Below are 17,593 nucleotides of genomic sequence, written 5' to 3'. Positions count from 1 at the left end.
CAAACACTTCAAAATGAAAAATGAAAGTCACCTTCCTCCCAGTAGGTTGCTCTCTCTAAAGGAAACCACTGTTAAAAATATTTTTGTGATTTTTTTGCAGAAGAAAAAAATTATTCTTTCATATACATGTATACATTGAAGCATATATGCGTGTGTGTGTGTAGCAAATACAAAATACTCACTATTCTGTACTTTGCCTTTAACATGATGATAAATCTTGGAAGTATTTCTATATGTGCATTCACACACACAAACACAAAACACAAGGAACATTTCACCAGTTTGAATGTCATCCTTACACAGGGGCCTTGCTAATCTCTGTATTACTCCAATTTCAGTCAATAAAACTCCACAGCTGGGGGATTTTAAGTAAGGGGGAGATATAATCACCTCTGTGTTTTGGAAAAAATAGCTTTGGCTGTTATTTGAAGAGCAGATTTTGGGGTCAAGAATAAAGGCAAAAGAACAGTGAGGAGGTTATTACAGTGATCCAGTTAAGAGACCAAGGCTATGTCAGTGAAGATGGAGAAATGTGGGTGGATTAAAAAGATTTATAGAATATAAATATCACATAATTTGGGAGTGAGAGAGAAGGCAGGGATCTTTAAAGACATTAAAGTTTGTGGCTCTCATTTCTCTTAAATGTTGTATCACTTTCTCTCACTTACCATGCCTTTTCATACTAGAGAAAAACTTTATTTCTGCATTGTGATATCATTCTGTGATATTTGCTGCCAGCTCCTTAGTAGTAAATGTGAAGGTAGGTAGGTGTGAAGAAAGTAGAGGAAATAAGGTAAAACAGACTAGCATTTACTGATCACTTACCATGCAACAGGTGCTGCACAAGCCTTTTTACAGACACTCTTTTATTTTCACAGCCTGATTTTACAGATGAAAAACTGAGTCTTGGAGAACTCAAATGACTTTCCCAAGATTCAAACCAGAACTGTATGTGCCCAGAGCCCACAATCAGGAAGCTACATGAGAGTATGGAGGAGAGATGGCAGGAGGATCTGATGCCATTCATAGAGTTGTTCAAGGAATGCCACCAGAAAACAAGACGTTAACTGAGCATGAAAGGGAAAGGAGGTTTCACACCGGAAGGCAGGATGGGTCTGGAGCCAAAGGAATGGGAAAATAGGTGTTGGGAAGATACTCAGGGGGACTCCACATGAATAATGTACCAGGAGACTTAAATAAATAACTATACTTTTGACCTGGGGCCAAAAACTGGATACTTGAAGACCAGGAATGGCGAGAACTCAAGGGCCAGTCTGAAGAAACTAGTGAGTCCCTTAGGCTTGAGCAGTGGTTTTCAAAGTGTGACCCTCAGACCTGTGCCATCAGTATCACCTGGGAACTTGTTATAAATGTGAATTACAAGGCCTCACCCCAGATTTACTGAAGCAGAAACTTGATGCCTTAACAAACCTTCCAAGGGATTCTGGTGCATGCACAAGTATGAAACCTACTGCCTTGGAGAATTGAAGAAAGCAGCAAGTAGAATTAAGAAACAGAGTTCAAGCCCAGGACAATCACACATCATAGAAGTGTATATCAATCTTTTCAAAGCCTTCTGAAGCCTGCTGGTCAAAGGTAGTGGGGAATGAGAAGGGAGGGCAGTAGCTTCAGAGGTGTGGCCGATAGGCGACAATCTCTTGTCCCCTGCACCCCTGAACCATTTCCCAGAGGCCTTCTTTTTTTTTTCTTTTTTTAAAAAATATATTTTATTGATTTTTTACAGAGAGGAAGGGAGAGAGTAGAGAGTTAGAAACATCGATGAGAGAGAAACATCGATCAGCTGCCTCCTGCACATCTCCTACTAGGGATATGCCCGCAACCCAGGTACATGCCCTTGACCAGAATCGAACCTGGGACCTTTCAGTCTTCAGGCCGAGGCTCTATCCACTGAGCCAAACCGGTTTTGGCAGGCCTTCTTTTTAAGAATGGCTAAAGCAAGCTCATCAGAGGGTCTTGGGGTAAAGCAAGTAAACTAGCTATGCTAGGGCCCTGCTGCAGATTTTTATTCTCACCAGGTACCTGACACTGTCACTAAATTTCACTGTGAGAAAGATGACAAGGAAAGGAACATTAATAGAAGGTGCCCCAGGCATTGTGCACTGTGTTAAGTGTTCATGGAAGTGGCAGCTTATTTAATTCTCACAATATTACACTAATGAAACTAATATTGCTGTGATTTTAAAGATGAGAAACCAGAGGTTCAGAAAGCTTAGGTGAATTGCCCAAGGTCACACAGTTGAGAAGGGGCCAGCCAGGATCCAAACCTGGTCTTTCTGAGTCCAAACCCCACACTTCTCATACTAGATAGTGTTGCCCCCTAATATGAAGATACCTGTGGTCTTCTCATCTTTGTAGCCATTCCAAAGCCATGTCCTTGTGATTGTCTATACACAGTTAACTTTAAAGTATTGAGTAAATGAATAAGTAAAGAGATGGGTTAGTGACAGAATTGATCTTGACTTTTAAGCCCATTCTGTTCTTGTGTTTCTCAAACGAATGTGTTTTCAGTGCTGTTGAAGTTTCTTAGTGGTGCACCCGGGTTAACCACATTGTTTTGGTGGGTAGGCGTATAGTTGAACAGGTCCCTGGAACCCCTAAGCCCTGCCCATTTCCTTTCTCTCCTTTAGCCTTATCAGAAGAGCTCCACTTTCATTTTGCAAACATAGTGTGTGTGTGTGTGTACTGTAAGATTTCATTTGGGAAAGTGGTTTTGCTGCCAAAATTTTGAGAGAGAGAGAGAGAGAGAGAGAGAGAGAGAGAGAGAGAGAGAGAGAGAAGAGAAGAGAAGAGAAATCGAAAATATTTTCTCCAATTTATCGGGAGAGAATGAAGTCCCATAAAGGCAAACTTACCTGTCCAGGATTACTCTGTTTGCTTTTTTTAAAAAAAATGTTTTTTATTGATTTTTAGAGAGGGGGGGAAGGAGAGAGAGAGGGGGGAAAACATCCATGAGAGAACCATCCATTGAGTGCCTCCTTCACACCCCCCTACTGGGGATTGAGGGGGATTGAGCCCACAATTAAGGCATGTGCCCTTACCAGTAATCGAACCAGTGACTTCTCGGTGCCTGGAACAATGCTCAACCACCTGAACCACACCAGCAAGGGCAGTCTGTTTTCTTTAGTAGCATAATTATAACTTAAAGCCATGATTCTACAAACATTCTTCTGTTTCATCATGAATTAGTACAATGTATTTTCTAACAATGAGGAAAGAAAAATTTGTATTTCTTTTTTCTATTGAAAAATTTTAAAAAATGATAACTCATTTTAGGGCACTTACTATGTGCCATTCACTGTGATAAGTAGTTCATATGAATACTTTTATTTCATTCCTCATAACAGCCCTATGAAATAGGTACTATTGCTATCCCCATTTCTCAGAGGCAAAACTGAGGTTTAGAAGGATTGAATGAATTCTCCAAGGTCACAGAAACAGAAAATGACAGAGTTGGTATTTCAATCTATGGTGTCTGGTTGTAGTTTTTATGCTCTTAATAATGTTTCATATTGTAAATGTCAATATTGCAAAACAGTCTACAATGGTGGTTTTCAAACTACCGCTTATGGGTTAAATCTGATCTGCTGCTTGTTTTTGTAAATTAACTCTTATTGGTACAGAGATATGCCCAACATGCTACACTGGCCTATTTTAGTAGTTATGGCAGAGACTGAATGTTCTGCAAATAAAATATTTACCAACTGGCCCTTTACTAAAATAGTTTACCAATCCCTGATCTATAGGTATCAAATTAAACTCTTTTTAGGTGACACTTGATGAAAGGCACCAGAAATATATTCAGGATTTTCAAAAGAGGAAGACACTGTGTGCCCACTCAATGAATTGCTAAATGAATAATACAAACTCTGAGACCTGGTCAAGTTGGCTTCCTGCAGCTTTTACTGTGTTGACTCAGTGTGTCTATATGACCTGCTTCTTGTTGTCTTTCATGAGTCAGAGCAGAGACCTTATCCTTTCCCCTCCCTATAATAAATGCCTTAGAACCTGGACTTGGATCCCAACTTAATGGATTTGGTCACCTCCTACAGCTTCTAGCTTCAAGGTCCACATCTGTGCCAAGTGGGGGAAGAGGCAGATAACCCCAACAACTGCTGTGTCCTGATTCAGCTTCCCTCAATCATTGAACATTTCTGAGAGATCCAGGGCTGGTGGTTTCTTCCTTCTACATATCAATGCTTCTACTTGGTTTAGCCTGGGCTGCAGTTTGTGGGGCAGCTCCTAAGTGTCTAGGAACCTTTAACCACCTCCAATGGTTTATGACTCAGACTTTGCCCCACCAGCTCATTCTTTGAAAGTCCTCCTCCCTGGACCCTGCCCTTGACATTTTAAATCCAGAAAACAAAGATGTGTTGAGCCTGCCTAGAGGACAGTATCTGCTCTGAACCAAGATCTCCTCATCATAAAGTAAGGATACTAGGCGCTAGAACCGCCATTATACCTCTCTCCTTTCCATATGTGGGTCTGGTGGGTAGATGCAGCTCTTTCAGAAGAGGCATGTAGTTCATTTTTTCTTTGTTTACTTTGTACTCATTCTTTCCTTATACTTTGTAACTTTAAAACCTCTTTTTCTTCCACTTTTAATATCAAGAATGTGCCTTCTTGTTGGAATGCTGAATATATAAATTTATAGATCTGTGAGGGTCTGTAGCTACTCAAGGCCCTCATACAGATAGAATGACTGAGGCTTAGAGAAGAGTCTGGGTCAAACCAACATAGCTGATTACTGCCAGAGCAAGCGGTGCTTGAACCTAAGTCACTTGCTATCAGAAACAAGGAAATTTTAGGGCCCGTTATGCTATTTTTTTTTTAGTTTACTTTTGTTAAAATTTAATATTTCCAATTCTTCTGGATCTTTGTTTTTAAGATGCTCACCTATATTAATCCAGGCTATCTTCTAGTTGTATCCAGTCTCCTCTATGGAACCTGTTTTTAATACAGCCCTGGGGTTTCACCTTAGGAGCTTCTAGAAGTGGCAGAAGCAGAGGTAATGCTCATAAAAATATCTAGCAGTGGCAGGCACTCAGTAATTGTGAAGTCACTTCCTTCATCTCAAAAAGGCTTTGTGTTTCTCCCCTAAGCAGCAGTGTGGTAGTGTGGTGGCTAAGAATATAGACAGACCCAGTAAAATTCCCTCTTTTACTTCCTAATTGTATGAATTTGAACAAGTTACCTTCTCTCTTAGAGCCTATATTTTTTAGTTGTAAAGAGAATTAGTGTCCATTTCACAGGGTATCAGGATATTTAAATGAGAAAATGCATGTAAATTGGTTAACATAGGGCCTGGTATGTAGAAAGTTCTTTGTTTTATTGCCGGTTTTATATTTCTTTATTACTAAGCAACCATGGCCTCAGGGTAACAAGCAGGGTTAATAACTGCTTCACAGCAAGAAGAAAACAATTGGTGGTGGAAGAGGGCTCTTCTTAAACCAATAACAGTTACAAAGGATCCCATTTCATAAACAGAGCTATTGGAATCTGTGAGCTTTGGCCACACTGGCAGTGCATTCTCCTCCTCCTCTCAGCAAAGGCCAACTAGCAATCCATGATAACAGAAATGCAGCCCACCCCTTTGTAATTCCTCCTGAGATCCTAACCAGGATTTGGAAAACACCCGGATATGGTTAAAGAACCATCCCGGGTTTTGTACCAAACCAGTGGAACAAGACATTCCAGTAGTTTAGTTTCTGGAAAGGACAGTACCCATCTCTACCCCCGCCTCCATTCACCCCACCCCAGTAACACTAGCCAGATTGGAGCCCTGGACTTAATTTATGAGAAAGGCCCTGTAACCCAGGATACTGACTGAGCAGAGCTGGCAGATTCACGCTGGGGTCTGCAGTGCAGCATCACTAGGCTGCTGACATGAATATAAAAGGGTTTTCTCTAACAAAGGTAAGCTTTCTTTCCTCTCTTCAAGCCCTATCTCACCTTCCTTTCTTTGTCAAAACATTTATTCATCTGAGTTTAGGGGAGTCCTGGGCCACCGGGAGAGAAATTCAGTGGCTGAAAAGTTAGAGAAAGCCTGGCTGAGTGTGCATGGAAGTTAAAGTGAACTATAAGCTTCTTTTGTTCCTCCCTCCAAAAATGTACATACAGGACCACACTGGCTTGACTGTCTCAGAGACAATACTGGAGTTATAGAAAATAGTTAATTTTTCTGTTGAAATAATGCGCTGATCTCCCAATTTACAGGTTGAGGGGTTTGTTGAAGTGATGTATCTGAGGACTATATAAATAAGAGGTTCAAACACTTAAAAACATCCATTTGGTTTCATAGTTTTAGATCCAAATTCATATAGAGTAAGCAAATAAATGATAGGTGAACTAAGCTGTTAGCTTAAAATCTAAATTGTTTCGCACACTTAGGGTCTAATTAGCAGAAATATTTTTGAAAACATAGGTTCAAATTCTGGCTTTGTCAGTAACTGGCTGCTTGACTTTGAGTAAACCCCTTTACCACCCTGGCCACAATTTTCTGTATGTCACATTAAGGGGTTGAAAAAATATAGTTTCTAAAGGTCTTTAAGGACATATGAATCTATGATGCTTTCAATTTTTTACTGAACATCTATTGCATTCAACCCCTTGCTTGGGTTTCAAATATCTAGTTTTTGAGCCTCAAAAATATTATGAGATAAATATCATCCCATTTTTTTTATTTTAAAAAAAGTGAGACTCAAATAGATGAAAGTGACTTTTTCAGAGATCACATAGCTATTACAGGCAAGAGATAGAATTTGAACTCAGGTCTTCTGATTTCAAATTAGTATGCTTTCTATGATACCACAACTGAAGTCTATGGAAATAAAACAGCCTCATTAATACAAGTGGAAAATATGTAGTGAAGTCATATTGTCCCAGGAATGATATGGTCATAATATGCTGAACATGATTCCTAGGCTGGAGGGTCAGAAGTGTTAGGTTCCAGTACTAGCTTCCAGGATTTCAGGTGAGTCCCTTCCTTTCTAGGTGTCAATTTCATCACTTCTTACATGCTAGGATGTAGTGATACTGATTAAAGAATAACATAAATTTTACTTGTATTATCTGGAACCATGTGGGACTTTTAACATTCTAATTTCCCTCCTAGTAAAGAAAGGCCTATAACCAGCAAAGGTGAGAAACTCCCCACTTGGAACGTATTTTGAGTCACAAGGTGAAGAAAGAGCCAAAAAGCACTAAGAAAGCAGAGGACCAAAATGGATGGAGGGTTTTATTATGTTGAGATTAGAGATAGGACCCAAAAGATAGCTCAGCATTCCAGTGTTCAGTTGAGTGATTCTTTGTTTAGTATGAGCCTGTCCATCTCAGTCTAACCCAACTCAGAAAGGGAGATGAAAGGAGAGAAAAGAGCATTATCACATTAAAGGGATAACTTGCAAATTATAGGGAAAACAGTGATGCAAATTGTCATGGATGATGGTGACCAGGTCCAGGTGATGTTTGAATGACAGGAAGGTAAGGTAAAGGTAGGGGAGGCTTGAATTGTTGTTAGCTTACCTTCTCCCAGGGCTAATCTCCTAATCTCATGTATATTAACTATACTATGTCTAATTCCAAGTAAAGTGGACCTTCCTTCTCTCTCTCTCTCTCTCTCTCTCTCTCTCTCTCTCTCTCTCTCTCTCTCCCCCCTCCATCCCTTCCTCCCTACATCTCCCTCTTTCTTCTGCCCTCTCTGTTTTTACTTTGTCATAGGATTCTCGCTTATTTTACCTATTTCATTTGTCCTTTTACCTTTCCTTTTTATTTTTTGTTCTCAGTCTGGCCTTTCTCTAAGACTTCCTCTTGTGGGCTCAGCTGAGAGAAAGTAGCCCTGCCCAAGTGAAAAATTTACATAGGACTTTCTCATCCTTCTTTTTATTTGATGTTCATAATAAACTACTGAGGAGACCAAAGCAGAGATTATTTTTAGTAACAAAATGAGGAAACTAAGGCTCAGGAAATTAGGTGACTTGCTCAATGCCATACAACTGATAAATGATGCATCCAGAACTAGAATCTATTTTTCTAAGATCTGAAAACTTTCAATCTTATCATGAGATATATAAATGATTACAAAATAATTTTATATTTTTTCTCTTTCTTCTGTTTTGATAATATATGATAAAATCAGAATTTAAAAACAGCAACAACAAATACAATTTGGGAATAAAAAAGCCAGTGACTAGAAAGAAAGAAAGCTAATATTTACCAGGTGTCTCCTCATATTTATCAGGTGCCTATTAAGTCTCCCTTTCAAACACAACTGAAAACAGTACTCCAAATTAAGTTAATATGACTCAAAAGTTCTGTTTTCTTTCATTATATCATATTTCTTCCAAATAAACTAATCTCAGCCATATATATGTGCCTGTATGCTTAGTATGTATTAATGTGTATGAGAACTTTTGAGTGTGTATGTGTTGTGGCTATCCATAAAATGTTAAAGTTTTGGCATGCTAGTAAATTTCATTTCTAAACCTATTTCCTCATCTGTAATAATAATAACCACTAATACGTTTTGATCAATTACTTGTACACTTGACCACATGTTTGTGTTCTATGCACCTACAGATCTTAATACATTTAATCCTCACACTACTTGAGGTATAACTAATAGTATTAATTTTATTTCAAAAATTAAAATACTATGACTAGAGAAGTGAAGCAGTTTATCAAGTCACACAGCTAGGAAAAATGGAGTCAAGATTTGTTTAAGTAGTCTGATCCCAAAGCCTATACCCTGGATGCCAAATGGGGAATACAATCCTTATCTCTCAAAAATTTTGGAATTAAATAAGATGGAAGATATGAAAAGCATACTGTAAAGTGGAATGTAGTAGGCAAATGCTAGGTAGCACTTTTTTCCAGGTTCTATTGTCTAGCTCTTTTGGTCATTAGTCACCACCTTTGATTGCTTATTCATTGTATGCTGAAGATATGTACAAGTCTCTTCTGGGAATATTTTCAAGTTTACCATGTGTATCTCCAATTGTGAAATTCTTACCTGGGATAGATTTCTACTTAGGTAAGCAAGTTTAAGGTACAACAGCCTTGCTGGCATGTCCCTGAGAAAGAAATTTGAAGGAGGTCCATGTTGTATTCAGACTTACATTCAACCAAGGATAATCCCTTCATATTGAAGGTTCCAAGGCATGGTTATTTGTTTGACCATATGTGGTACTATAAGTAAGTGCATGTGAACCTGTGTTTCATTAGTGAGTGAGAGTACTGGCAAAGTATGAGAACTAGAAAGACTCTTGGAAAACGCTTTATATAAAATATTTTTGTGGTTCCACGTTTTTGCATTTCATTATGTTCTCAAACATCCATGATCCCAAAAAGGTAAGAACTATATTGTCTATTATTTTATATATAGGGAAACTGAGACTCACCAAGACAAAATAATATCCCTAAAGTGACTCTGTGAACCAGTGGCAAACTTGAACCAGAACCAATTGGTGGGAAAATGCATGTTTGTGTCACTGCATCTCACTTTAGAAGTACTTGTTTATGGTACATCTACAAGGCCCCCATAACCATGTCTTCTCAGAAATGACATCCACCCTCAAGGAGTTTATAGTTCAATCTTGAAAATATAGTTCATGTGGCAGAAAGGTAAAAATAATACAAAGTATGACTTAATGAAATTAGGTATTATACAGAATAAGTATTCCTTTGGAGAACAATGGTATGAAAAGGCCAGAGAGGACCTTCTGGGGCAGTTAAGATTTAAGTTAGCCCTTAGGGCAAAAATGTAGAATGTAGTATATGTGGGAGACAGTAGCCAGGATGTAGGAGGAAGAAGACATGAGCAGTTACTGTCTGTTATGTTCTAAACATAACATATGTTGTATCCCTTTCATATATGTTTTCTAATGTATTACTTCAAGAATGATATTATTATTCAGAAAACAGGTTCAGAATAGTTAAGTGTTACCCAAGTCTACACAAGTGGTCAGTGTAACATCCAGGTTTTGAAAATAGTAACCCAAGAACGGGTGCTCCCCTATATCAAGGCTTTCTGCCAAATGTCATGTGGAGATTGAAGATTTAACACTTGCACCACTACTGTGTGTAAAGGGGCCTGTAATTTTGTAGGAAATTCCATAGTTTTGTTTATTGATTAAGGTCAATATCTAGGCCTAGCCAAGGTAAATATCTGAGGATTTCCTATTTATATGTAAATCTGTGAATATCTTTGATTTTTAATTTTTAATGAATTTTCCCAATTTCATGTGCTGAAGATGAGGATTTAGTGAAATAATTTATATAAACCATTGAACATGGTGTTTAGTATGTAGTAATCTCTTAATAAATGGTAACTACCATCATTATTATCATCATTATGAATGATATTGATTAAATATATCTTTGTTTATATGAGTATGTGTCTGTTTCTAGAAGTGATCACAACTACATGTGATTGAATTTTTAAGGTTATATGGGGTTTTCCCCGATACCTTTATAGTTATGGACATACACATGTTCTCTGTGATTGTGCAAGTATGTTTTGTGGAAGGTAGTATGGTATGGTGATTAAGAACATAGACAGTAGAGCCATACTTCCTGGACTCACAATCCAACTCTACTGATTGTTAACTAGGTGACCTTGGGCATATTACTTTACACTTCTGTTCTGCAGTTTTTCCTTCTGCAATATGTGGATTACAATTATATCTTTTTCATAGTGTGGCTGTGAAGATTAAATGATTTAATCTATGTAAAATATTTATAAAAGTGTCTGGCATGCTATGCATGCACAATAAATTTTTTTTATTATTGTTATTATTCTGAAAATGCAAAAGGCTCTGTGTGACAGTGTATTTATATATGTGGATGCAAGTGTGTACAGCTCTGCATTTAGATACGGTTGAATGTGCCTATGTGTATGCAAGTATATGTATATGTGTATTTATGTTATGTTGTCTGTGTTTCTAAGTTTGACTGTAGCCCCAAGAAGTCTAACTTCCTGGCTGGTGTACTGGAATGAGAGGCTGGAGGCTTAATTCTGACTCATTCATGATTGGACACATGAAATGAGTTTGTGCATAGCAGAGAACCAGCAGAGAACATTTTGATAAGTTAATATTTCCCTTACATATTCTCATTTGTTTTATTTTTTTACTTTTGCCATTCACATGCAGTAAAGCACATGAATGCTAAGTTCATAGCTCTATATACTTTCACAAACTGAACACACTCATGTAACCAGTATGTAGATCAAGAAACAGAACATTACTTAAAAGCATTCCTCATCTTCCCAGTCACTGATCCCTACCTCAAGAGCAAACACTATGTTGGTTTCTAGCACCATACATTAATTTTGCTGGATTTTGTACTTTATATAAATGAAATAATAGAGTAAGTATTCTTTGTCTGATTTATTTCTGCAACATTATGCTCATGAGAGGCATCTACATTTTCAAGTGTTATTGTAGTTTGTTCATATCATTGTTATGTAAAATTCCATTGTATAAATAAAATACAATTTACTCATCCATTCTAGTGTTCATAGACATTTTGGTTGTTTCCATCTTGGGTCTATTAATTTTCTAGTAAATGTGTTTTGATGAATTCTTATTTGTTTTTAAAATACAATTCATAGGGGATAGAAGGTGGCAGCAATGAAAACAAAGACATAGGGAGAATTACTGACTTGATTCAGGTACTGAGTGAGTCAGTGGCACAATCAGGCTTTTGGTGCCTGTTTCCTGATTCTTGTGCCAGAATAATTCTTACTTCTGCACAGCTGAAGGAACTAGATCCAGATTTCTCTTCTGAAGGAAGTGATGCATAATTATCCATATAAGTGACTGTTTAACTTTGCCCTCCAAAGTCCAACGTGTAGAGATCATTGAATACTCGTTGAACTGAAAGTAATCAGATAAGGTATAGATTCTGGGGAATTCATTCTTGCTTTCTCAGTCACTCCATCTGACTCTTGCTTCTTTAGTTTTCCAGACACATGCAAAGCCCCTTTGTTCTCTTTCTTTCATACCAGCAGCTATTCATTTGCCTGTTTCCCAGAGTAATGTGGGCCATGGAGCCAGGCCATCTCCTCTGGGCTCTGCTGTTCATGCAACCCTTGTGGCACCAACTGACTGATGGGGCTACTCGAGTCTACTACCTGGGCATCCAGGACGTGGAGTGGAACTATGCTCCCAAAGGAAGAAATGTCATCACGAACCAGCCTCTGGACAGTGACACGTAGGTTTAATCTCTTGTGAAATTAGAGCTGGAGTGGGGGGGAGCACCCTTGAGGTCAGAAGGTAACCTCTTGAAGACCTTTTCCCAGGTGTGGTAGCTGCAGCTCCTGATATCTTTGAACCATACACCTAGTGGCATGTTTGCTGAGAATAGGCTAGTTGACTCAAGAGCCAGCATTCTATATGGAGTCTGCTTTTTCACACTGAGGTGCCTCAGCATTTTAGGATCCTAATGGTAATTCTATATTCCCTTGATGTTAAGATGATATCCACAATGCTGTTTTAATAACAGTTGTTTAGCTTTAAAAAAAAAAAAGAAACATGAAATATACACAGTGTTTGTAAGATGTGTATGTGGAACTAATCTCCCGTATTTCAATAGAACTGTACTAATTTCAGATATGTAAAAATGATAAAAAAAATAAGGTAAGTATTAGAATCAAAGAAAGATCAGTAATAGCTATCACTTACATAGGGTCATACTAGAAATTTACATACTTAGTGTCATCTAATTCTTACAAAAGCTCTAGGAGGTGAATCTGAATATCCTCATCTTTCAGACAAGAAAGCTGAGGGTCAGGGATATCAAGTAAGTTGCTCAAGTCCCACAGCCAGTAAATGGAAGACCTAGGATTTTAACCTGGGTAATGTAGGTGCAAAAAATTATATTCTTCTCACCATTTTGTCTCTCACAGGTAGCACAGGATTAGCCTTTCTTGATCTTAGAGACTTCCAAAGTTAGCTGTAACACCTCAGAGCTCTCTGGGAAGAATTAGAGTATGAAAAACAGCTGTCTTTTATGACAAACCATCTTTTTATCAATATAATTTTGAAGTCACAGTCTTTGTTTGAAAATTATCCTTGAGGGATAAACCTTGTTATTGCCCATCTCCAATAGTTTGAAGTAGTAGTTAATATCTATTAAGCTTTTACTATTTCCCAAGCACTGTCCTAAGCTCTTTATGTATATTAATTATTTTAGTCACCAACAACCCTGTCCAAGATTGGTACTGTGATTATTTCCATTTTATAGGTGGGGAAATTGTACACAGAGAAGTTAAGTAACTTGGTCAAAGTCCACAGATTTGGAAGTGGCAATATCGGCATTTAATTGAACCATCCCAGCTCCAGAGTTTAAGCATTTAACCACTACTTTATAAAACCTCTCATACATGGCAGGGCAATGCTAAATCAGGCAACAGAGGTAGGGTGTTGATCACTTAAAAATAACCAATCCTTGATTGCTTCCTCATTACTATACTAGAGGCCCAGCGTATGAATTCGTGCACTGGTGGAGTCTGGCCAGCTGGCCCCAATTGGGGCTGATCGGGTTGGGACAGCTGGGGGGAGGAGCTGCGGGCAGTTGGCCAGCCGGCCCTGCCCCTAATCGAGGTGGAGGGGGGGGATGGGGGGGCTGGGTTGGGGGAGGGACCATGGGTGGTTGGCCACCAGCCCCACCCCCTGGTTGAACTCCCAGTTGAACTCCCAGTCAAGGGGACAATTTGCATATTAGCCTTTTATTATATAGGATATTAGATTGAAACAAGTGAAATTGCCTTTTTTAACATAAAAGTGTTCAAATATCAGGAATTTGATCTGTTTTCATTTAATACTTCCCATTGTCAAACAATTAAACTAACTTAAAGCTTTTATGTTTTGATTAGTACTTCCCATTTCCTCTTGTTTTGCTTTAGACAAAGATGGACACTTTTTTTGTCAGCCTCCTCTGGAAAATAACCCTCCAGAGGTTTGAAAATTGTGGCAAAATTGTGACTCTTTTTTTCCCAGAGTAGCTTCCAGCTTCCTAAAGTCTGACAAGAACCGGATAGGGAGCAGCTACAAGAAGACCATCTACAAAGAATACAGTGACAGCTCATATATGCATGAAATGGCCCAGCCTACCTGGATGGGTTTCCTGGGGCCAGTGCTTCAGGCTGAGGTGGGAGATGTCATCCGTATCCACCTGAAGAATTTTGCCACTCGTCCCTATACCATCCACCCCCATGGTGTTTTCTATGAGAAGGATTCAGAAGGTAAACCAGCCCACCCTTTCTTTCTCCTGCCCATAACTATCACTTTTCCTTCTCTGCTATATGAAAGAGAGGAGTTGGAAGCAAGGACAGTCTTTTCTCCCTTATTGATCTGAGGAAGCAGGGACTCTTCTCAGAGTAAACATAAGTGGGTACTCATCAGTTCTGCTATTCATATGTGTGACTTTGGGCAAGTCATTGTTCCTCTCTTGGCCTTGGATTCTTCATTAGAAATGTGGAGATTCAATCTGCCCTTTAACAATGAGTTTGTTTCTGTTTTTTTTTTTTCTATGATAGATACAGAGAACAAACTGATGGTTGCCAGATGGCAGGGTGTTTGGGGGAAGTGGGTGGAAAGATTGAAGGGATTAAGAAGTACAAATTTGAAGTTTCAAAATAGTCACAAGGATGTAAAGTACAGTATAGGAAATATAGTCAATAATCTTATACTAATAAAAGACAAACATGCAAATTGACTGTACTTTTGCTATGCCTTAAGCCATGCCCACCAGCCAATCAGAGCGACTATATGCAAATTAACCCAGCCACGGAGCTGGAGCGAGCAGGAGGCTTGCTTGCTCCAGTGATGGAGGAAGCCAAGCTTCCCCGCCTGCCGTGGCCCAGCTCTAAGCTCCACTGAAAGCAACAAAGTTTCAATTATAGAAGGTAAATAAACCCCAGATACCTGCTTTCAGCCAGCCGTGGCCACGGAGCTGGAGTGGGTTGCCCCTGGCGATGGAGGAAGCCAAGCTTTCCGCAGGCCTCTGCTAAAGGCAACAAAGTTTCAATTATAGAAGGTAAATAAATCCCAGAATAAAAAGAAAAAAAGGATAGGCTGGGAGCTTACGTCACCAGGGTGATTGGCCAATCTGAAAATGGCCCTCAGCCCCTCACCCAGGCTGGCCAAACCTCCATGGGGTGAGGGTCCCCACTGGGGTGGACATCCTCCAAGGGGTCCCACACTGCAGGAGGGCATCGGCCGGGCTGAGGACAAATTTTTGTCCACCCAGCCTCTAGTATTATAATAACTGTATGGCGTCAGGTGGGTACTGGAAATATCGCAGGGGGAATCACTATGTAAGTTATATAAATGTCTAACCACTATATTGTACACTTGAAACTAACATATCATTGAATGTCAACTGTAATAGAAATTTTTTTAATGTAAAAATCTGCCTTTTATCAGGAAGAATTACTTAAATGACATTCCATAAAATATTTATGCTTTGAAAAGAGAAGAGTGTGGTCTGAATATAAGGGAGCGTTATTCTAGGGTCACAGTCTTCCAAAAGGCCATTTTCCCCCTTAAGAGTTAGTTCAGCTCTAGCTGGTTTGCATCAGTGGATAGAGCATCTGCCAATGGACTGAAGGCTCCTGGGTTCTCTTCTGGTCAAGGGCACATACCTCAGTTGCAGGCTCTATCCCCTGAACAAGCTGGAGGCAATCAATCAATGTGTCTCTTTCAACTCTCTCTCTCTCTCTCTCTCTCTCTCTCTCTCTCTCTCTCTCTCTCTCCCTCTCTCTCTCTCTCTCTCGCTCTCTCTCCCTCCCTCCCTCCCTTCCTCCCTCCCTTCTACCCTCTCTCTAAAAATCAATGGGAAAATATCGTTGGGTGAGGATTAACAGCAAAAAAAAAGAGTTCAGTTTACTTATTTGTATCTCTCACTATCCCAGGCCCAGTGGCCTATAATACAGAAACAAAAGTAACTGAGGAGAATAGAGAGAGAAGTCAGAAGCTCCTGACTTAACCACTAATTCTCTCTGTATGACCATTGGCCAGTTACTTTTCCTCAGTTTTCTCTTCCATAAAATGGGGAAGTGGGCCAACTGATCATTAAGTTGCCTTTAAAATGAAATTCTGTGATTGTTTTCTAAAGTGAGTGCTTGAAGGGAAGGAATTCTGTCTCCTCCCATGCCTCCATGCCCCTGGCTTTGCACTAAGGTACTACTAGACCAGGCTGTGGAGCAGTTTTTGTAGCCGTAGCTCTTTCCCCAGAGACTGCCACATCTCCACCCTTTGTTGATGTGAGACTTGGGGTTCTTTGGCTAGATATCACCTGAATCTGTGCCCTCCTCAGGTTTTGAGGAACACTGTGCTGGACCTTAGAACTTTACCTTTTCCACAAGACTGGACCTAGATGTCTCATATGTCAGCCTTCTCTTCACTTCTAAATCTTCTAGGCTCTGTCTCACTCACCCTGGGACTGAGATGTGCAATTTCATTTTCTAGGCTCCCTATACCCAGATGGCTCCTCTGGTCAGCTGAAAGCTGATGACTCTGTTCCCCCGGGAGGCAGCCATATCTACAACTGGACCATTCCAGAAAGCCATGCACCCACTGATGCTGACCCAGCATGCCTCACCTGGATCTACCATTCTCATGTAGATGCTCCACGAGATATTGCAACTGGCCTCATTGGACCCCTTATCACTTGTAAAAGAGGTACAGGCCCCAAGAGTGAGCTATGAGATTCAATTTGGGATATCTATAGAAAACAGTGATATTGTTGAACTACCTATATATTAAGCAGCAGCCTGAAGAGTGATAACTCAGAACCAATGTTTATCAGCAGGAATAAACAATGGAAAACTGCCTTTTCACTATTTTTTTTCTATTTTATTACCTTAGTTTTCCTAACAAAAAAAAACCCTTTTCTACTTAAAAAAATTTTTTTTCTAATCACTTAAAAAACTTGAATTAGTAATTATGGGAGTCAGGTCATCCTAGCTAATAAAGAGGGAATGTGCTAATTGACCCTCACACTGTCGCAAAGATGGCAGTGACCACAGCCAATAAGGAGGGGATATGTTAATTGACCGCCACACCCTCAAATATGGTGACACCCACAGCCAATAAGGAGGGAATACACTAATTGGCTGCCACACCCTCAAAGATGGCGGCACCCACAGCCACAAGATGGCAGCGTCCAGTCCCCTCAGCCCCGCTGGGGCAGCAGGCACTCTGTGTGCCTGCCTCTGGAGAACACCAGTCCCCTCAGCCTCCTAGCCTCCCAGGGCCAGCCCGAGGTGCAGGCAAGCCTTGATCGTGGCTTCCCAGCCATCCAGGGCTGCCCAAGGCTCAGGTAACCAGGGCCAGCTGAAGCTTGCACTGACAGCAGTGGCAGCAGCAGATATGTGATGGGGCATTACCTTCCCCTGATAGCTGGGTCACCTGGACTGTGAGAGATGAAGGAATCCTGGGCAAGCCAGGCTGAGGGAATCCCCTCCAGTGCATGAATTTTCTTGCACCAGGCCTCTAGTATAAACATAAGATATATGGTAAGAGTTTAAGTTTGGATAGGATTGGAAGTGTAGCTATCAAGATTTGGGAAG

The 17,593-nt window shown here is 39.8% G+C and overlaps 1 protein-coding gene and 1 non-coding gene across 5 annotated transcripts in view; one reads left to right on the top strand and one right to left on the bottom strand.

Annotated features, from left to right (window-relative positions):
- Positions 1-258: 258 nt before the first annotated feature.
- On the bottom strand, positions 259-367 carry LOC132225363 (U6 spliceosomal RNA). The gene has a single exon (XR_009450882.1). It is a non-coding gene; the product is annotated as a U6 spliceosomal RNA (small nuclear RNA).
- Positions 368-4,204: 3,837 nt separating this feature from the next.
- HEPH (hephaestin) overlaps positions 4,205-17,593 on the top strand; it is a 112,565-nt gene continuing 99,176 nt past the window's right edge. Inside the window, exons 1-4 of one of the 4 annotated variants that reach the window (XM_059680187.1) lie at positions 4,205-4,446; positions 12,052-12,231; positions 14,019-14,263; positions 16,491-16,703. In XM_059680187.1, the coding sequence (XP_059536170.1) occupies positions 12,056-12,231; positions 14,019-14,263; positions 16,491-16,703 (634 nt within the window). In that variant the 5' untranslated portion in view covers positions 4,205-4,446; positions 12,052-12,055. Of the gene's footprint in view, positions 4,447-12,025; positions 12,232-14,018; positions 14,264-16,490; positions 16,704-17,593 lie in introns of those variants that run through there. The other 3 variants (XM_059680186.1, XM_059680185.1, XM_059680184.1) reach the window with 3 other exon arrangements.

Source organism: Myotis daubentonii, chromosome X (genome assembly GCF_963259705.1).
Source record: "Myotis daubentonii chromosome X, mMyoDau2.1, whole genome shotgun sequence".
NCBI classification, from domain to species: Eukaryota; Metazoa; Chordata; class Mammalia; order Chiroptera; family Vespertilionidae; genus Myotis; species Myotis daubentonii.
Note: the sequence above shows the minus strand (reverse complement) of the source record. Positions and strands in the feature narration are given on the sequence as shown.